The sequence below is a fragment of the Xenopus laevis genome, chromosome 6L, assembly GCF_017654675.1.
Source record: "Xenopus laevis strain J_2021 chromosome 6L, Xenopus_laevis_v10.1, whole genome shotgun sequence".
In the NCBI taxonomy this organism is placed as follows: domain Eukaryota; kingdom Metazoa; phylum Chordata; class Amphibia; order Anura; family Pipidae; genus Xenopus; species Xenopus laevis.
In genome coordinates, this window is record NC_054381.1 from 40,495,129 (window position 1) to 40,517,450 (window position 22,322).

The 22,322-nt window shown below is 37.8% G+C and overlaps 1 protein-coding gene across 1 annotated transcript in view; it reads left to right on the forward strand.

Annotated features, from left to right (window-relative positions):
* Window positions 1–22,322, forward strand: part of dnah11.L (dynein axonemal heavy chain 11 L homeolog) — a 156,238-nt gene that overhangs the window by 127,314 nt on the left and 6,602 nt on the right. The window contains exons 67-79 of the mRNA XM_018267365.2: window positions 3,373–3,577; window positions 3,761–3,925; window positions 4,780–4,920; window positions 7,090–7,260; window positions 7,544–7,666; window positions 9,134–9,327; window positions 10,447–10,595; window positions 12,051–12,178; window positions 12,400–12,627; window positions 13,933–14,124; window positions 18,751–18,870; window positions 19,889–20,131; window positions 21,577–21,759. Of these exons, the coding sequence (XP_018122854.1) occupies window positions 3,373–3,577; window positions 3,761–3,925; window positions 4,780–4,920; window positions 7,090–7,260; window positions 7,544–7,666; window positions 9,134–9,327; window positions 10,447–10,595; window positions 12,051–12,178; window positions 12,400–12,627; window positions 13,933–14,124; window positions 18,751–18,870; window positions 19,889–20,131; window positions 21,577–21,759 (2,242 nt within the window). The remainder of the gene's footprint in view (window positions 1–3,372; window positions 3,578–3,760; window positions 3,926–4,779; window positions 4,921–7,089; window positions 7,261–7,543; window positions 7,667–9,133; window positions 9,328–10,446; window positions 10,596–12,050; window positions 12,179–12,399; window positions 12,628–13,932; window positions 14,125–18,750; window positions 18,871–19,888; window positions 20,132–21,576; window positions 21,760–22,322) is intronic.

Below are 22,322 nucleotides of genomic sequence, written 5' to 3' on the forward strand. Positions count from 1 at the left end.
ACAGAGACCCCAAGTCCTAATCACGTCTGATGAACAATATGACACTTCGTGATTTTTTTTAAGACTTGGCAAGATAGAAATTCTTGCTTTGAAATAATGGCTAAATAGATGGTTGTGATATATTTGGAGCAGTCCAACAGTTGAAGTTCATTAATAATTGGAATGTTGTGGAGTATGAAGTAATGAATACTAATTACTCCTTTCATGTCTGACAGCTCCCTGTGGACCAATCCATCAGCACAGACTTTAATTTGCTCCCAGTAATGGTTCTATCAATAGTACATTAATTCTGTGTTGAAAAGATATACCGTTGAACCTGACCCACACTGTAGACTCTACTGTCATAAAATGGCCACATACTGACAACAACTAGGTAATTACAAATAATTAAATCTCCTGAGCTTTAGACACCACTAATTTCATATAAAATATGTCTTATGATATCAGTTGACAGTGGAAAGCATAGCGGGAAATATTTATCGAACTGTATCCCTTCCAAATCAAATGTACCAGCTTGCATTTGAAGAAGCAGCTGATCTGGAAAGCGTCGTTCTAATGGATTCTCATTCTGCCGCTTTCAGCTTTCGTCTGTTTGATAATGAATAGGGATGGGGCTCACAGAAGGCCAGAGATTTCAAATATTTTCGAGTGTTTAATTAGCATTTTGTTTTAGAGAAAAAGAGCTGAAGTAGGCTGCAACTATTTACATAATCTCGCTTTGCATGACAATATCTCTCAGTACTAGTCCAAGCACTTACTGTCAACCAATGGTGGGGCAGAATGTAAAATAATAGGATTCTGCTTACCGTAAACGGCAGCAAATGGAGCTGCAACATGTTTTTTTTTACATTAAACAATCAGGTATTAGTATATTATTATAGTTGTTTCTTAGCCTGCCTGAATTTTTTTTTGGAATTTCAAAATTGTCCAGAAAATGTTTCTGTAGATAAAGGACTTAAAACTGAAATATTAACTTGGCCAGAGGTCGAAACGGTTGATCCACAGAATCAGGCAAGGAACAGAAGAATCAGGAACACAGGGACTTTAGGAGCAAGGGACCTGAACAAGGAAACTACTCAATGATCCAGTCGGGGGGAGGGGCGCAGGAAGAGGCTGGCTTAAAGGACCGGTAACATAAAAAAAAAAAATTTGTTAGTATACATAGAAAAAAAAACACCAAGACAAATTAAACTTTAAAATCGCAAAGTCTTTATTAAGAAATAACTTAACGAAACTCCACTTCCGCTTCTCTTCAGCAAAGGCGACACGGCAACGATCCATCATGCGGCGCTTGATTTCTCCTCCCTGGCTATCTCCTATAAGGAAGGCAGGGAGGAGAAATCGAGCGCTGCACGATGGATTGCCTGATCGCTTTCTGAAGAGGAGCACAAGCGGAGTTTCGGTAAGTTATTTCTTAATAAAGACTTTGAGATTTTAAAGTTTAATTTTTCTTGGTGTTTTTTTTTTTCAATGTATACTAATGAATTCTTTAAAACTTTTTTTGATGTTACTGGTCCTATAATTAGTCCCATAAAGAGTTGCCACCTGTCCAGTTTTGATCTGGACAGACCAGTTTTCGAAAGGACTCTCCGGGTCTGGCTTGTCAGGTTTTCTAAATAGGAAATCATAACAAGACTGCCCTTGATTGATGCGACAATAAGCCAATTGTCAATCTCCACTTGATCGTCCCGCCCCCTAACATCACAGTTCCTCCTCTGACTAAACCCATCCCATTACATCACACATCCCATGATATCATCACCTTGCTGTCGTGTTGTCACTGAAACCCCCTACCAAGAATTTTAGAAGCTGAAAGGTTGCAACCCCTAATAGTATTACAGACACTTTAGGAGTAGAGACTGTGAAAAACAGTAAAGCAGGGCCGGACTGGCAATCTGTGGATATTAAGCAGGCTGATGGGGGTTGTTTTATTATTTGAAATGTCTGGGCCTATTTTGAATATCAGTCCAGACCTATGAACAGATGTTGCAAATTCTTATGAGGATTGCCAACACCAGTGCACTCCAAAAGCCTCCAGTGCTTTAGCAGCATAGTGCACATGCATAACACCACACATCCCACGTTGGCAAGTCCTGGTGCAAAACTTTGTTAAAGTTGGTTTTTTTTATGAATTTCCTGAAAATCCAAAAAACCTTAATTTACCTCATTGTAACTACCACGTGTCCATGGGTACAATGAAAAACCATCCTAATTATGAATGCCAGTGGCCTTCTGAACAGTTTGATAACCAATATGCATAGGATTTCCTAATTTACAAAAGAAAAGTCCATGTCACCATTAGTTTCCCTTTCAGAGTTACTTTATATGCCTGCTACTTTAACATCTGTGGTAAGAAAGCATTTGGAGGAGATTTTAAGAGAAATTGGAGTACTAATTCCTGCTGCAAATAGGACTTAATGGGGGTTTAATGGGCTTGTTTTGCAAACGTAGGCAGTCGCATAGGCCTCATGATATCTATAGTTAGCCCTGCTGAATACTTCTCAAATCACAACACTATATATATGTCAACGTGGTTTATTACACAATAGATCCAGCCAGAGAAATCTAATTGCTTTCTACAAGTTAATTAACAGAACCTACACCTTTGGGTGGCAGTGGATGTGATGATAGTAGCCACAAGGGTCAACCTATCCTACAGCGCCGTACAATAATGTAAATATTGAACGTACAGATGTAACTACAAAATACAACTGATAATCAATACAAAATGTAAAGAGAGCCCTGCTCAAAAGAGCGTACAATTTACTTGAAGAAGGGGTTTGAGCCACAAGTTGTGGGGATGGGCAAGATTAAGACTTGGTATGTGAGAGATGTAGCATTGAGTATTGCATTTAGCAGCATATAGTGTATTTTGAAGCTATGTTAGGCTACATTAGGGTAATCTTTTCTAAAGAAATGTGCGTTTAAGAGATAATTTAAAGGTAGAGCTATTGGGATGGAACATGGGAGGGAATTCCAAAGAAGGGTTGCAGCTCTAGTGAAGTTTTGAATGCATGTATGTGAAGAGTTAAAGAATGGTATGTTGAGTAGTAGATGGTAGAGAAGTATTGCAAGTGATTTGATGAGTACCTGGAAATTGCAAGAGTATGTATTTGGGCTAAAACATCATAAATGTGAGTTATTCATTATTAAATAGAATTCAATTGAGGCTTATTGTGGATAACAGACTTTGCAACTGTAGGCAAGTCTGTCAGTGTCTGCTAAAGCGAATAAAAAGGGCATAGGATAATTTTGCCTCATAACAGATCCCTGGTAAAGCCTTGCCATTTGAGGAAAGTCCTGCATTGAAAGGTTCTTCTGGTTACAGTAACAAAATACACAAACTGAGATTAACAAAATGAATCATTCTAGGTACATCAAGATCGGGGATAAAGAGTGTGAATATAGCCAGAACTTCCAGCTTATCCTCCATACAAAGCTTGCAAATCCTCACTACAAGCCAGAATTACAGGCTCAGACAACACTAATCAACTTCACAGTCACTACAGATGGACTTGAAGACCAACTACTGGCTGATGTTGTTAGTATTGAGAGACCAGATCTGGAAGAATTTAAGGTAGAGCACTTCATTAGCACAACGTGTTGAACATTATTATGCTTTGAAGTTTTCTCAACGAGCAGCAAAGATATCCTAGATATTTATTTTTTCTGTATTTCCTTTATATTGAGCTAATGTTCTGATGCAAAGCTCCTCATTGCATAAAAACGATTATCAAAGTTTATTTTTATTCTCTCTCAGTCGATGCTGACCAAGCAGCAGAATGACTTCAAGATAGAACTTAAACGGCTGGAAGATGAGCTCTTGATCCGACTTTCTGCCGCTGAGGGCAGCTTCCTGGGAGACATGGAACTGGTGGAAAAGTTGGAGTCTACTAAGATCACAGCTGCTGAGATAGAGCGTAAGGTACAGTGATATGTCATTTCCTAATCCTCTCTTTGTCCTCCTGAACTCTTTCCTTTCTGTTTGCTTTGTACTCTCTGTGTGTTGGGAGTTTCCTTAACTGAGAAGAATCTAGGGGTTTCTCTAAATAACAAGTTGTCTAATTCCAGGCAGTGTCATTCTGTGGCTACTAAAGCAAATAAAGTTCTGTCTTGCAAAATAGGGCATTAACTTAAGGGATGAAAACATACTTATGCCTCTTTATAGGTCCCTGGTGAGGCCTCATCTGGAGTATGCAGTGCAGTTTTGGACTCCAGTCCTTAAGAGGGATATAAATGAGCTGGAGATGCCATGTTTTTCCCCCACAATGCAGCGTTATTTCCTGTAATTCTGGGGTTATTGCGGTCCCAAAGGGGCAGGACAGGGACTGCAGCCTCACTTGCCGGTGCACATGAGCCCTTAGGACTTTTCTTCTTGGAATAGTCATAAAATCATATTACTTTAAAGCAAGCAAATATTGGAAAAAGCAAACTACATTGTATATAAAACAAAGGTTACAAAGGTTTAGTAGCATTTTGAACAGTGAACTTCAGTTATAAGATGATAATCCGGAAAACCCCAGGTCCTGAGCATTCTTAATAATAGATCCCACACCTGTACAACTTATTCTTAGAATAATGCCTTCCAATGTCATAAAACATGCATTCTGTAAGGATCAACTAGTTTGTTCCTAACATCCTTTGTTCTATTTTTGATCACATTTAGAAATAGTCTGTGACTTTATTCGTCAAATATTACAACTGTCTGTTGCTTTAATGACAATTACTCCAGATCCATTGTAACTGATTTGTCACACATTTCCCTTTATTGCATAACAGGTGGTTGAAGCAAAAGAAAATGAAATAAAAATTAATGAGGCCAGAGAGCATTACAGAGCTGCAGCTGCACGAGCTTCTCTCCTTTATTTCATCATGAGCGATCTCAGTAAAATTAATCCAATTTATCAGTTCTCACTAAAGGTAAAACTGCACATTTATTCAATGGGGGTACTCTAAACACACAATTATGCCAGTATTTATCTTTCTGTTTTATTTTTTACCCAAGTTTTACTAAACTGTTTTTCTTTTCAGCTGCGTTAAGGCTATGGCTTTTAGACTTTTATTGGGTTCAAGCTTACCTTTGGTATCCAAGATTTGGCCAGGGATTCAGATTCCTTGACTTAAAATAATACATACATATATAAGAAAACATTGTTCTTTTGGCCATTTACTCATAGTTCCAAATATATTTAGGATTACAAATAAAGTGTGTACCTCAAATATGAAATGGAAAGTGCTGAGCTCCAGGAGAGCACTCCAACTGGTTTTTAGTCTGGGCGATCCACCCAGTGCTTTACTCGAGTGCAGCACACAGTCTAAGAACTACTGAATTTGAGTTTCCAATTGTATTTATTTAGGTATTTGAATGTTTACTGGCAAAGTTTCTTAGGCAAATGTCTTACTGGGCAAGTGGACCTGTCACCCAGACACAAAAATCTGTATAATAAAAGTCCTTTTCAAACTAAACATGAAATCCAATTTCTATTTTTTATTAAAGCATTCATAGCTGTTGTAAGCTCATTTAAAAATCTCAGCTGTCAATCAAATATTGTCTGCCACTCCTATGCCAGTGGCATAGAGGCGGGGCAGACAATTACTTTCACTTTCCATTCAGCACTTCCTAGATGTCACTGCTCTCCCCACATTCCCCCGTTCTCTTCACCATTTAATTGTGTAGCCAGGGCATGGGGATGGACATCAGGTCCCCTATTCTGGTGCACAAACAAGATTCTGAGATGATACAAGGCTTGTCTTAATAACAGTGTCCACAAAATGGCTCCTGCCTGCTTGCTATAATTTTGACTGAAGAAAGCAAGATTCAAATAATTTATATAGTGTAATTAAAGTTAATTTTGCTTGACTAATGTGATGAAATAGGATTTTGAATAATTTTTTTTGGGTGACGGGTCCCCTTTAACCACTGCTGTTAGGCAGAAAAAAAAACAGCATAAATGAAATATTGTATATTGTTTGATAGGTAAGTATGGGTAAGTGATGACAGGTGGAAGTGCCATTTTGGCAGCTACATATATCTTCATACAGAAAACAGCAGTGCTAAAACTCTCAGTCTGGCATTGGCCTTAGGGCAGGGCTCATTTATTGCCCACAACTCTGGAGCAAGGGTATTCTTTAAGAAAGTTGCTTGTGGGCCACCCAATGGAATCTACATGCGTGGCCCATGCATGACCCAAATTGTGTGTAATTAATGCTCAATGCATTTGCTAGGTACAGGCATTCCTTAAATGAAAACTAAAACCCCCTGAACAATGTAGGTCTCTATAAAAATATATTGCATAAAACATCTCATATGTAAAACCCTGCTTTGTTTAAATAAACCATTTTCATGAAAATATGCTTTATAGTAGTATGTGCCAATGGGTAATCATAAATAGAAAACTGCCATTTTAAAAAACAAGGGCCGCCCCCTAGAATCATAGGATTGACTGTGCACACAAACAAACCATACTTGTTAGGTCACATGAGCCAATTAACAGACAGAGTTCTGTCTTTTGCTTCAACACTTCTTCCTGTTACAGTTAGAGTTGTAGTATTTCTGGTCAGGTGATCTCTGAGGCAGCACACAGACCATCACGAAATGGTGGTTCAAGGCAAGAGATGTAAAAGGGCAATATTTACTTAAATATATATATACCAGTTTGGTAAGATTCTTTAATATGTCACTTAATATAAACTATAAACTATCTGTTGCTTAAATATTCATTTTGGGGGTATAGTTTTCCTTTAAGCCACTTGGAGGTGCAAGGCCTGCACTGTGCTATATTGGTAGGTGCAAGTAGTAAGTGTGAGGCCCTGTTAGCACTTCTACTCTCATAACTCATGTATACAAAGTTATTTCCAGGGAGCAATGTAGTAAATGTAAATGAGCCTTTCAGATAAAGAGTCATTCTATGAGCCAAGTGCTCTGATCCTTAGTGTAGATATAGAATTTCTGCCATAAAGCAAGATGGGGCTGCTGTTCTTTTGCTAGTAAGGAAGTAAATCTAATTCTACCCATTGTCTTTCGTTGCTATTTTTACATTACTACTTTAATCTAAAATACAAACTTATAACATTATTATTATTTTATAGGCTTTCAATGTAGTTTTTCATAAAGCCATAGGGCGTGCAGACCAGTCAGAAGATGTCACTGAGAGAGTGGCCAACCTAACAGAATGCATCACCTATTCTGCTTTCCTATACACCAGCCAGGGACTCTTTGAAAAGGACAAGCTTACATTTCTCTCTCAAACAGCATTTCAGGTAAGACATAAATATATAACATCCCCTGTGCAAATGTAAAAGAAGCCTTTCTTTGATAAGTTTCTCATTGCCACTGTATATGGTTCTGAGCATATGGAGTGAAACTGTATGTTCTCTGAAGGTGGATCTAGACACAATTTATGTATTCAGTTTTATTTGTTCTTTGAAAATGATGTTCTTCCCTGTCTGTACCCAAAATGTAGTTTAATAAAGACATACACTTTGGGGTGTAGTGAGAATGCTGACATTATAATCCAATGTGCTTGTTCCATTACCTGCCTAGATTCTTCTGAAACAAAAGGAAATTGACTCATTAGAACTGGATGTGCTCTTACGATTTCCTGTAGAGAATTCATACAAAAGCCCTGTTGACTTTTTGAGTGTCCAATCCTGGAGTGCTATTAAGGTAAGCCGAGACAGTAGGGAATTGTTACACACAATATGAAATAAATGATCTTAAGTACAGTTACTGTAAAGACCCGCTGACTGCTAATCCCCTAAATTATAATAATTGAAATGAATGTAATGAACGGCAGAAACACAGAACACTTTCCTAGCTGAGTCTAAGCCGAAGTGACTTTAGCATCACATTCATTAAATATTGTATAGCAGAAACACAAAAAGCCCTGTATTTCAGATGTCTCATCCCATAAACTTTAGAAAACAAGATTATTTACCTCTGTTACCATCTACTTTCAGCTTTAATGATATCAATTTAATAGGAATATTATGTACCCAATGTGCCAATACCCAAATGAAATATGCGCTACCTTAGTGATTACAGTGTACCCTGAGGTAGAGGCTATGAAAGCATCAGCAGTAACTGTATTCTGTAGTCATTTTATAGGCTCCAACCCAGACACAGTAAAATAAAGACAATTTTGGAAGAGTCATCTTAACAATAAAGGTGGTATTTCTAACACAGGTATGCAGTAAAGTGATATTAAGTTAATTTTAAGTATGTTACAGAACGGCTAATTCTAAGCAACTTTTCAATTGACCTTCATTATTTATTTTGTATAGTTTTTGAATTATTTGCCTTTTTCTTCTGACTCTTTCCAACTTTCAAATGGGGGTTGCTGACCCCATCTAAAAAACAAATGCTCATTAAGGCTACACATTTATTGCTAATTCTTATTGTTCATCTTTCTATGCAGACCCTCTCTCCTATTCAAATACCAGTCTCTTATTTATATCAGTGCAGTGCATTTGGACCCTAGCAACCAGATTGCTGATATTACAAACTGGAGAGCAGCTGAATAAAAAGATAAATAACTGAAAAACCACAACTAATAATAAATGAAAACCAACTGCAAATTGTCTCAGAATATCACTCTCTATATCATACTAAAAGTTACTTACATACTTCAGGGCATATTGGCATTACACTAAAAGGGACATAAGCCTTCCCTAAAACTCTCGCATTTGGCCCCCCCAGTTCTTCAAAGTAGACCCCCCAAACATACAGTAGTTACAGATTCTAGTGAATATCATCACTACAACTTCTACATCAATCATCTCCCACCTACATAACAGTGTTAATCATCTTGCTGTTATATCACATAGATTACTGTGCCATTGTTGCAGAAATTACACTTTAATATAACATGTGAAAGGTAGATGTAGTATGTTTAGGTTTTCAGTTTGAATATCCTTAGTTACAATTACATGAACAGAGAACAGTCACGCCATCATGGAAGGCAATAGGGATATCAGTGCACTTACCTATCATGTATATTAGTCCCTGTCTCTTTTCCAGTTGCCAGGATGTGTAGGCCAAGTCACCATTGATTTTCAAACACTGTAGTACTGCTCTGCCATGGAAAATGTTTTCCCAGTTTCCATGTTATGAGCCATGAATTGTTCCTTACAGATGATTTCATTACTGGACGAATTCAGGGGATTAGATCGAGATATTGAAGGATCAGCTAAACGGTGGAAAAAGTTTGTGGAGTCGGAAAACCCAGAGAACGAGAGATTGCCACAGGACTGGAAAAATAAAACATCTTTACAAAAAGTAATCATATTAAGAGCGCTACGTCCAGACCGAATGACCTATGCCATCAGGTACATGTGCTACACTTATGTATTATTTTTGAATAGCAAAACCAGTTATCTCATCTGGCCAGTCACTCACTGCTAAGCCATCTAGTTCTTATATGTTTTTGCAAGTATGGGGCCTAGACATCACAGCTTACTAAGGATGTCAGCACAGTGTGACTATTTACACCATACTTGCCACTTACATGCCCTGGTTAGATACAAGCCAATCATGCAGTCAACAGCAATAGACAATTGGGGAAGGACAGAGTGAGACCCCAAGTTATCACCTGCGTTATCCTGGCAGCCTGTGAACATTCGGTTACAACTTGAACAGCTGTTGTTCTCCTTGTCCTTCTATGTCTTTTTCACAATCATGCAGCTGAAAATGAATGTTTAAAGCACAAAGGAAGGCCCTCCTGAAAGATTTTGTTGTTAAAGCAAAACTAAACCCTAAAAATAATTATGGCTATAAATGCCATATTTTATAATCTGAACTTATTTCGCCAGCCTAAAGTTTCAGCTTGTCAATAGCAGCAATGATCCAGGACTTCAAACTTGTCACAGGGGGTCACCATCTTGGAAAGTGTCTGTGACACTCACATGCTCAGTGGGCTCTGAGCAGCTGTTGAGAAGCTAAGCTTAGGGGTCATCACAAATTATCCATCAGAAAATGAGGTTGGTCTGTAATATAAGCTGATGCTACAGGACTGATTATTACATTCTGATGCTAATTGCACTGGTGTCTGTGCGGCCATGTAGTAATTATCTGTATTATCTGATCAGAATTATATTGTGACATTTCTATTCTATGTGTACTGTATATTGTGAGTGGGTCCCTAAACTCAGTAAGTGACAGCAGCAGAGAGCATGTGCAGTGAATCAGCAGAAAAGAAGATGGGGAGCTACTGGGGCATCTTTGGAGACACAGATCTTTACTGCTTTAGTTCTCCTTTAAGACAATATGGCATGTAATGGTAGGTGCCGCTCTATGCATTTGAGCCACTTGTAAAAGTTGCCTTGTACTGTAGAGCTTATGTTGTGACGTCGTTCCAGTAGCCTGTATCCAAAAAAGTATGGAAATGTTTGTAGAAATTTTATTTTGACTACTTTCATTAAATATTTTATACATTTACATTTTCCCAGAAACTTTATAGAAGAAAAACTTGGTACCAAATATGTGGAGAGTGCCCGACCAGATTTTGCCAAATCCTATGAAGAAACCAGTCCAGCTACTCCAGTTTTTTTTATCCTCTCTCCTGGAGTCAACCCTCTGAAAGATGTAGAAGCATTAGGTAATGTCCACCATTGCCCTTCCACAAATATGCTCTTGTTCCTACCTTTTATGTCTGTGGTTCTGTCCTTGCTCCAGCTCTTACAGACATATCCCATTCTCTCTTAGTTTATGAAACTTTCCCTTTTTAAAAAATAAGAATGTTAAGGTGTTAGCAGTTTTATTTTTGATTTTCTGCCCAATTTGTTACCCACCTGCCCCTATTCAGTCAGTTTAAGCACTTCTGATTGGCAGAATCTGCAGCTTCTTAGCAGCTAACTCACATAAACTTTCTAAAGCGTGGCCACATAAATAAGACTGTGTTCACATGGATAAGACAATGTATTGTACTTACAGTCCCGTTTTCCACCTTGCTGAAAACTCTTCTGTGACCCTTTCTCCTTCACAACTCTGAATTTTAATTCCCATCCCATGGAAGCAAATACACTTGAGTCCATGGGTTTGATAAATGAATTGCAAGAATGCTCAGTAATGTATATCCAAGTAGTGTTATATAACTGCAATATAAATAAATATAAATTAAAATAAAAAATTATCATGGTTCCCGTTTTAATATACAGGTTTGGGATCCATTATCTGGAAACCCGTTATCCAGAAAGCTCTGAATTACAATATGGCTGTCTCCCATAGACTCCATTTTAAGCAGATAATTAAATTATCTTATATTGATTTATCGCTGTAATAATAAAACAGTAGCTTGTACTTAATCCAAACTAAGATGTAATTAATCCTTATTGGAGGCAGAACCAGCCTATTGGGTTTATATACTTTTTAAATTATTTTTAGTAGACCTTTTAGTATGAAATTATGGACAGACTCCTTATCTGTAAAGCCCCAGGTCCCGAGCATTCTGGGTAACAACAGGTCCCATAAAAATTATGATGAGAAAAACCCAAGGGGTATCATTTCACAGTTTACTGAAAATATACAGAAAAATAAAAACGTAGAACCTGCAGAATTTATTAAGAAACAATATTTTCCATAAGAGATTGTATTGAATTGTACATTAGTAATTCATGTACATTTATAGGGGGCTGGAATTTGAATTGCTCAGTTATAATTGAATGTTTGCTGAATGGCTGATCATGGGAAACACACTGGGCTCAGTAGCAACACAGTAATATTATTATGTTAGTGTGACTTTATAAGATTAGCAGTTATTTACAGGTGACTGGATACAGTCTGATCACATTTACACGCTAATGCCATGAAATCATCTCAAGAGAAACTAAAAAGATTAGATGCTTGTGAATTAATCGTATCTGCTTTCCCACCCTACTAGTTGTTACTACTTGTTTTTATCTATAGCAGTTTAGAGCTGACAGTGATGTTCTCATTAATCACTAGGAGGTACAATAGGAGCTAAAAGCAGCCACTATATAATCTCAAGCAATCAACTGCCATTCCATTAGGTGTTCCTGTAAATCTGTCATTAGGTTGATTGATTTTATTTCAGGTAAGAAACTTGGCTTTACCATTGATTCGGGAAAACTTCACAACATTTCACTTGGCCAAGGACAAGAAAAGATAGCAGAGGAGACCATAGAAAAAGCTGCAGAGCAAGGACACTGGGTGATTCTGCAGGTAAGTTGTCCCCTCTCATTTAGCCTTCTCAGAGGTGTGTTGTCCCCGATCATTGGGCTGCACTGGAAGTTTGCACAGTAAAATTTGCAGAATACTACCATATATTTATTTGTAGAATATTCCTAGTTTAACATAACAGTTCATCCATGCTTTTAAGCCAGTTAAAATCAAGATGGACTGGTACTTTTTTAAAATGATGGAGTCTTTTTTAACTTTTACAGAATGTTCATCTAGTGGCGAAATGGTTGGGTACCTTAGAGAAGCTCCTTGCCCGGTACAGCACTGGGAGCCATGAGGATTATCGGATCTTCATCAGCGCAGAACCTGCTCCCATGCCAGAAGAGCACATCATTCCTCAGGGAATTCTGGAAAACTCCATCAAAATTACCAATGAACCGCCCACGGGTATGCTCGCCAACCTGCACGCTGCTCTGGACAATTTTGATCAGGTGATGATTTTGTCATATGATTTTATGATAGAACTAAAGGTTTCTGATTAGGTTTGGAATTTACACTGACATAACACTGATGCACAGGAAGTTTGCTGCGAACAGTTTGAGCACAGCAGTAGTGGGAAATAGTTCTATTTCCCTCCATAAAACCAAATGAACTTGAACTTGATAAACTGACTTATACATCAGAAATATACCTGAAATAAGTCTGATGAAAATTTGGCCATAAATTGGACTAAAAATGAGTATGAAAACTAAATACAAGGATACGTTACACATATTATCCATACAAAGGGGCACATTTACCTAGGGTCGAATATCGAGGGTTAATTAACCCTCGATATTTGACTGCCGAATTAAAATCCTTCGACTTCGAATATCGAAGTCGAAGTATTTAGCGCAATTCGTTCGTTCGAACGATCGAAGGAATAATCGTTCGATCGTACGATTAAATCCTTTGAATCGAACGATTCGAAGGATTTTAATCCATCGATCGAAGGATTATCCTTAGATCAGAAAAAACTTGGAAAGCCTATGGGGACCTTCCCCATAGGCTAACATTGGCCTCGGTAGGTTTTAGGTGGGGGTCGAAGTTTTTTTTAAAGAGACAGTACTTCGATTATCGAATGGTCAAATATTCAAACGATTTTTAGTTCGATTCGAAGGTCGTAGTTGAAGGTCGAAGTAGCCAATTCGATGGTCAAAGTAGCCAAAAAAAACATTCGAAAATCAAATTTTATTTTCCTCTATTCCTTCACTCGAGCTTAGTGAATGGGCCCCAAAGTGTTAGTGTCCGCTTGCTGTTGCTGTGATCGCAGCTGTCAGTATGTATGCTTAACCAATCATGTCCATCTTTCTGGAGGATTTTTTTTTTACTTCCCCACAATTATTACACGAAAAGCTGATTGAGATTGGGCAGGCGCAAATGCACTACGACCACGCCAATTCACTAATATGCAGAGTTTCGTCCTGGGCGCCGAACGCTGGCGACTTTTCACTAGAGTTACTTCAGCAGCGCAAGCATTTCTTAGCGAAGATGCACTAGCGTTTTGTGCTTAGCGAAAATTCGCTAGTGATCTTGCACTTAGGTCAATTGGCATAGGACAGGTAATTTCAAGTTGTATGGACGTCTTTATTATAAATGTTGCTGCAACTGCTTCAAGTTACCAATTTTTATTACAAATGTCCAGGGAATTGCATTTACAATTCGCTTCAGCTATAGATAATGTAACATACTTCCATCTCAAATGTACATAGTAATGGCAATACAAATAAAGGTGACCGTTGTTATGTATTTTTCAGGATACTCTTGAAATGTGCGCCAGGGAACAGGAGTTCAAATGCATTCTCTTCTCCTTGTGCTACTTCCATGCTTGTGTTGCTGGTAGACTCAAATTTGGTCCCCAGGGCTGGAACCGAAGATACCCTTTCAATGCTGGAGATCTCACCATATGCGTCAATGTTCTATACAACTATTTAGAGGCCAACAATAAGGTAAAAAAGACAGGCAGTCCATGCTTAGATTTCAGGAACTGGGCAGCGTTTATCAATCAACTACTTCATATGATGACATTTGTGACAGTTCTATGCTACCTGCTTTGTGGCAACAGTTTGAGGAAAAGCTATTACAGGATAATAGCCACATGCCCAAAGTAAGGTCCATACTGTGGACCACAGAAAACCATTGCATGGGGGTAGCAGTAGGAACACTACAGCAAAAACTTTTTCTGTGACCCACCCAGTGTTGAATGGAGTTTGTGGGTCCACCAGTATCTTCACCTCACCTCAGTCCTGCTGCTGAGGCTCCACAACATGTTGTCAACCCGCTCATTGCTAACACGCCTTTGAGGCCCCCCAACCCTTGTTGTCAATCAGGCCCCCTTACCCCGCACATGTACCTTCTTCCTCTGTGTTGGCATGAAGGGAACACTTTAGGGGTCTATTTATCATGCTGTGTAAAAAGTGGAGTGAAACATTATGGGTGATATTCCTCATAGAAACCAATCAGATCTTTGCTTTTGTTTTCTTAATTTTAAAATCTAATTGCTAATTGGTTGCTCTGGGCATCACTCCCCTTTCTGCACAGCATGATAAATAGACCACAAATGTCTGCCCTGCAGATCCTGCGTTGGATCCCACTGAGGACCTGGCCCACTGGGATTTCTAACAGTGTCGTGCAGCCCAGTCTGACCCTGGTCCCACTCCCACCAGTATAAAATTTCAAAACTTTGAGTATAAACTGTGGTTCCATTCAACATTGATCTCTATCTGATTAATTTTGCTTGAAGGGCCTCAGTTTTACCTGGAAATATTTTATAGCAATATCAGTTGCACACTGTGTGGATCAGCTGATCAGAAATTGCACATTAAAGGGATTGTTCACCTTTGGATTAGTATGATGTAGAGAGTGAAATTCTGAGACTGTTTGCAATTGGTTTTCATTTTTTATTATTTGTGGTTTTTAGTTATTTAGATTTTAATTCAGCAGCTCTCCAGTTTGCAATTTCTGCGATCTGGTTGCTAGAGTCCAAATTTCCCTAGCAACCATGCATTGATTTAAATAAGAGGCTGGAATATGACTAGGAGGCCTGAATAGAAAGAGGAGTAATAAAAAGTAGCAAAAACTATAAATTTGTAGCCTTATAGAGCATTTGTTTTTAGATGAGGTCAGTAACCCCCATTTGAAAGTTAGAAAGAGTCAGAAGAAGAAGGCAAATAATTCAAAAACTATAAAAAAGAAAAAATGAAGACCAATTGAAAAGTTACTTAGAATTAGCCATTCTGCAATATACTTAAGGTTAACTTAAAGGTGAACTATCCCTTTAAGGGCAATACATGAAAAACTATTAATAAAATTAATAATAATAATAATAATAATAATAATTAAAGGGGGAGTTGTACTTACCACTGCAAATGTACATTTTGTTGTTTACTCATCCTTCCTGATATACAGTATGAAATACCTGTTTAAAGGACTCTGAGCAGCATTACTTTGAGGGTTTACCAGTGTATTTATATAGACCTTTCTAAAAGACTTGCTTAGTTTTAACCTTTCCTTCTCCTTTAAGAAGAAAAAGAAGTTCTGTAGCATTAGCACACGCAGTGCTTTGTATGTACATGTATTTCTTATTCATTAGGCAGGTAATGAAGCATTTGCACAAATGTAATTACGTACAGCAGATCTGACAGTTCTCAACATTGCATTAATAATCACTACAATTAGTTTTGATGATGGAAGCAATTTGCGGCACGTCACATACATAAATAATGTCCCGTTTCTTGCGCGTGTCATTATTATGTATTAAGGATGCCACCTTGTTGTGACATTCTCAGAGATAGTTGAAATTAAAAGGTGACTTGGTTTTTGTATGAAGGATGCACAAAATTTGTAAAATATGTTTAAATTAACTTGACTGGATTGTCTTTGAAGAATAATATTTACACAGGCTTAGTTAAAAGAAAGACAAGAAGAGCAGGAAACAGAGGCACTATTTGCTCAGACTCAGCATATACGTCCTTTGTAGGAGCAATGTTTTTGTCTCCCTGCTTTTAAAAATCCATAATATAAGTGAAATGTCTCATCAAACAGTCAAATGGCTCAGAATAAGGATTTGTTTTCACTTTGGGTTATTAAAGGGGTTGTTCACCTTTAAATACATTTTATTATGATGTAGAGAGTGATATTCTGAGACAATTTGCAATTGGTTTTTATTTTTTATTATTTGTGGTTTTTGAGTTATTTAGATTTCTATTCAGCAGCTCTCTGGTTTGCAATTTCCGCAATCTGGTTGCTAGGGTCCAAATTTCTCTAGCAACCATGCATTGATTTGAATAAGAGACTGGAATATGAGAGGCCTGAATAGAAAGACAAGTAGTAAAAAGTAGAAATAACAATAAATTTGTAGCCTTACAGAGCATTTCTTTTTAGATGGTGCCAATGACCCTCATTTGAAAGCTGGATAGAGTCAGAAGAAGAAGGCAAATTAAAAACTATATAAAAAAGAAAAAATAGAGGCCAATTCAAAAGTTGCTAAGAATTAGCCATTCTATTAAATCCTAAAAGTTAACTCAAAGGAGAACTAAACCCTAAAAATTAATATTGCCAAAAATACCATATTTCATATAGTGAACTTATTGCACCAGCCTAAAGTTTCAGCTTGTCAATAGCAGCAATGATCCAGGACTTCAAACCTGTCACAGGGGGTCACCATCTTGGAAAGTGTCTGTGACACTCACATGCTCAGTGGGCTCTGAGTAGCTGTTGAGAAGCTAAGCTTAGGGGTTGTCGCTAATTATCAAAAAGTGAGGTTGTAATATAAGCTGATGCTACTGATTATTACATTTGGATTTGCACTGGTTTCTGTGCTGCCATGTAGTAATTATCTGTATTAATTACTAATCAGCCTTATAGAGTGACATTTCTATTCTATGTGTACTGTATATTGTGAGTGGGTCCCTAAGCTCAGTAAGTGACAGTAGCACAGAGCATGTGCAGTGAATCAGCAGAAAAGAAGATGGGGAGCTACTGGGGCATCTTTGGGGACGCAGATCTTTACTGCTAAAGGGCTGTGGTTGCCTTGGGCTGGTACAGAAGCCCAAATCATAATGTACAATATTTCTAGCTACCTCTTTAGTTCTTTAGGGCCCGTCAGAGTTGTGATCAGGCTTATCACAAGTGGCACAAAAGTATTTGTGTGTCTGGAGATTGGGAGAGCATGAATACGAAAGGGGTGGGGGGCCCGGTTGTAATTGCTGCATTATGCCACTGCCGGTGCATCTATACTTGTTACCATTCATTTTGCTAAGGAAACAGAGGCAGGCAAAGCCGACCAGGCGCCCTAGGCAACCCAGAAAGCCTCCTCACCCCATCCCACATGTATGCAAACATACGTGCTCATGTGCAATGATGACATGCAGGGGAAACTCAAAGTAACAAGCGAGAGGAGCAGCAGTGGGCGCAAGAGAGCCTAGACCAGGGGTAGATAGAAGACTTCAGAAAAGGCACCTGCCCAGCACCCGCCAGTGTTGCACCCTGTAGTTCCAGCTCTGGAAACAAAATATACATATATATATATATATATATATATATATATATATATATATATATATATATATATACACTTTTTTGGATTTGAATTCATTCCTCCTTTGTATATTTAGGGGCATAATGTGTGTGTGTATATATATATATATATATATATATATATATATATATATATATATATATATATATATATATATATATATATATTTAATTATCTGTCTCTCATACAAATAGATAGATCTTATTGTGATTTGTTCCGCAGAGACATTTAGTGCTGTTTCATTCGTACCTCAGTTGTGATTAAGGGCTTTAAAAAAAAAAAGCTCCATTAAAGAAGGATTGCTGCACATTGCTTGGGCCGGCCTATAGCACAATGCAGCTATTAGACTTGTAAGCAGTGGGAGCATTGGCTGCAGGAATCATGCTGTTTGATTTCCAGCAAATTTTCTACAAACAGAAATTTAGTGACAATCTGAAATTGTGCCGGGTGGAATGAGAAAGCGGTTAAACACAGAGTGCCAAGCAGACATTCCAGCATGTGCAATTTCAAGACAAGTGTGCCAATCAGAATGTTTCAGAATGCAGTGTTCTTAAATAAATAAGTGCCAAAATGCTGCCAGACTAAAGCACCCTTGTGCCGGAATAATACATGCGACTGTATTCAAAGTAACCTTTCCAAAGGCCTTACTGCCCTTTCTGTTCAACACAAAAAACAAATCTCACACTAGCATGGCAATGACATTAATATTAATTCTAGTTGTTCTCTGAGGGTCATTTATAAATACCGGGCAAATTTGCACCTGGCCAGAAACCTATGGCAACCAATCAGATGCTTGCTTCTAGTCTATGACTTGTGCAGTTTGTAAACAAGCCCCTAACCCAGTAGCATTGGTACAGCAGCTCCTGTTACTAATTAAATTTGCTGATAGACATTTAAATGCATGGCATATGGTCGATCTTATTGCTTTAATTATTATATAGGTCAGTCCATCAAACATTGCTCCTATAAAGTTTCTAAGTATTTATTTTGTGAATGGATAACATAGACCTGCATTACACTCTTACATCTGTACCAGGTTCCGTGGGAAGACTTGCGCTACCTTTTCGGTGAGATTATGTACGGAGGACACATAACAGATGACTGGGACCGGAAACTGTGTCGGAACTATTTAGAAGAATTTATGAATCCAGCAGTGGTAAGTATAGTGTGGTGTATTCATCTGTTTTGACTGCAGCATAAATATTGATCCACACTGCAGCTAAATGGCCTTCTGATTAGATCACTACCATTTACTATGAACAAATCAACAGAATTATATAGTACAGAGCATCCCTATGTCTAATAGAGTTACCAATAAAGGCCAAACTGACACACAGTAACACATGGACCTAAATTTAGACAGATGGATGGATAGATAAAGATATATAGGTAGATGATAGATTAGATAGATATAGATAGATAGATTAGATAGAGATAGATTAGATAGATGATAGATAAGATAGAGAGATAGATGATAGAGAGATAGAGAGATAGAGAGATAGATAGATAGATAGATAGATAGATAGATAGATAGATAGATAGATAGATAGATAGATAGATAGATAGATAGATAGATAGATTAGATAGAAGATAGATAGATCATAGATAGATAGCTAGATGATAGACAGATTAGATAGAGATAGATATATGATAGATAGATAGATGATAGATAGATAGATAGATAGATAGATAGATAGATAGATGATTTGTATAACTAGGCTTACTTCTACTTTTAAGACTTATTTGAAAATAGAACTAACTAACATTATTCATTGCCAAATAATAAATAAGCCCATTGTTCTCTAACAGATATGTAACAGAAAATAGGGATGCACGGAATCCAAGATTCGGTTTGGGATTCGGCCTTTTTCAGCATGATCCGGATTCAGCTGAATCCTATTTTGCATATGGAAATTAGGGGACAGGAAGGGAAATCGCGTGACATGAAACAAGGAAGTAAAAAACAATTTCCCACTTTTTCCTTTCCTGGCCCTAATTTGCATGTGCAAATTAGAATTCGGATTCCATTTGGTATTCGGTCGAATAGTAGATTTTGTGCATCCCTAGCAGAAAAGGAACACATAGTATAAATATCATCAATACTATAGTTTTTCTGCTTTCAGCATGTTCAAAGTGGTACATGTTGGTGTAATATTTTGCTAATGTCTTAAAAGCTTGAAGGGGAAAAGCCATTGGCCCTGGGCTTCGCGGCCCCACCCAATCTGGATTACAACGGGTACCACGAATATATTGACGAAATGCTTCCAGCAGAGAATCCTGTGTTGTATGGGCTGCACCCGAATGCAGAGATAGACTTCTTGACAGTCACATCTGATAATCTCTTCAAGACTATTCTAGAAATGCAGCCTAAAAATACTCTTATCGGCGAGGGATCCGGAATGTCTGTAGAGGAAAAGGTAAAAGATCTAGGGGGGCACGGGAAGAAAACATGCAAAGCAGCTCCGGACTGAGAATTAGAATAGGCCCTGGCATTTCAGGTACACAGAGGCCCAATCAGCTCACATATAGGCCCAAACAGCCTCCACCAGCCCACTAAATACTGACTTTCTATGGCATCTTATAGCAGTCCCTCTGGAATTTGCCAGAACCCACAGATTGCCAGTCCGGGCCTGGTGCAAAGTTTCCATCAGGTGTAGTAAACTATAGCAGCCAATCAATAGGCACCATTTACTGGACACCTGAAGGCACAATCTGATTGGTTGCCGTTAGTACTATAATTAGATTTGTGCAAATATTGCAGTATTGCAACACATAAGCCCTTGTTTATCAAGGTGATATGGTAGTCAAAGCAATGGTGTTCATCTGTGTGGTATACTGCTTCAGCTAATGTTTTTTGCTAATAGTTTCGTTTTTGTAAAAATGCAAAAAAAGAACAATGTTAAATAATCTTGAGTAATTGGTAAATGCACTCTAATAAAATATCTATTCAGTGGCCTTAATGCTGTGAGCGTCACAGAGCTCCCAGGTGATTTATTTAGGGGAACTATCGCGAAAATTAATATTAAATATGAGCTTCTGCATACCAAAAAAATAAACTTTCTAAATACAATCAATTAAATATTCTGTACCGTTTCTGAAATAATCAAGTTTATCTTCACTATTCCTCTCTCAGCATCTGTTTCTCTTCATTTTGTCTCCATGCAGCAGTTGGGTGTCAGATATTCATTGACAGTTAGATCCAATATATCTTATAGGGGGGTCTCCCTTTCCTAGCAGATGAATTAGAGCTCACTCAAATAACTGATTCAAGTACAAATAAAATCGAACAAAATAACTGCCTTTTGCACAAATCCTGCATGTAGAGTGATTTTAATAGAATGAGCTCTAATAAAGCTTCTAGGCAAAAGGAAGCCTCCCTATAAGATATATTGGATTTAACTGTCAATGACTATCTGACACCCAACTGCTGCATGGAGACAGAATGAAGAGAAACAACAAATGCTGAGAGAGGAATAGTGAAGATAAACTGGATTATTTCAGAAACAATGCAGAATTTTTAATTGATTGTAGTTAGAAAGTTTCTTACTTCAGTATGAGGAAGCTTGTATTAAATTTTCATTTTCGCAATAGTTCCCCTATTAATTATCAGGGTCAGCATTACTTTATATAGGCATTGAAGGAGCGGCAGCTCTAGGGGGTGGAGAAAAAAACTGTTTTGTGTTTTACATTTTTACATTTCCCTCCAGCCCAGAGTGGGGAGATGGCTTAGACAGCAATAAATCCAGTGCTGTTTATTATAAATGAAATAAACTTGTGGATGTTAACTGGTCTCAAGTTGATGCACTTGGGCAGACTGGAAAATAGTCGTTATTCTAAAATGTGTGTCAAATTCCTATTTAAGGTGAAAAATATCCTTGATGAGATTCTGGAAAAACTCCCAGAAGAATTTAATATGTTGGAATTAATGCAAAAGACAACAGAGAGAAGTCCCTACATTCTTGTTTGCTTCCAAGAATGTGAAAGGATGAATATTCTCATGCAAGAGATCCGCAGGTCCTTAAAAGAACTGGATTTGGGGTTGAAGGCAAGTTCCATCTGTTCATATTGATTTACACAACTATATCTGCTTGGTGCACAGGGGAGGAATCTCAGCTGTGGATTCTTTTCTTGGGAATTGCAGATAGTGGTCACTTTCTCTTGTGAAATACATGGGAAAAGCAGCATCATTTCAAACATTTTTGCCTTCTCCTTTAAGTGGCAAGTTTTTTATTTTTTACAGTTGTATTTTGATCAGTCTCAATGTCACAGCTGACATTGAGGTTTTCACCATGGCTTTTCAAGAAAATTCTTAATCACATTCTGGAATCTCAGAGTTGAATACATCTCCCCTTAAAGGACATGTAGAGGTCCATTTATGAAAGTCCGAATTTATATAAATATTTTCTGAAAACTACTCTGACCAAATCCACACGGGTTTTTTCTCCTTATTTATTAATACACTTTCCCGAAAATGTTTCGTACAAAATTTTTGGATTTTCCACCCGAAAACTCTTTTTTTTCAGATTTTTGCCCGAAAACCACAAAATCATTGGATTATTGCACGAAACCCAGCGTAGATCAGGAACTTTTCCCATTGACTTAAATGTA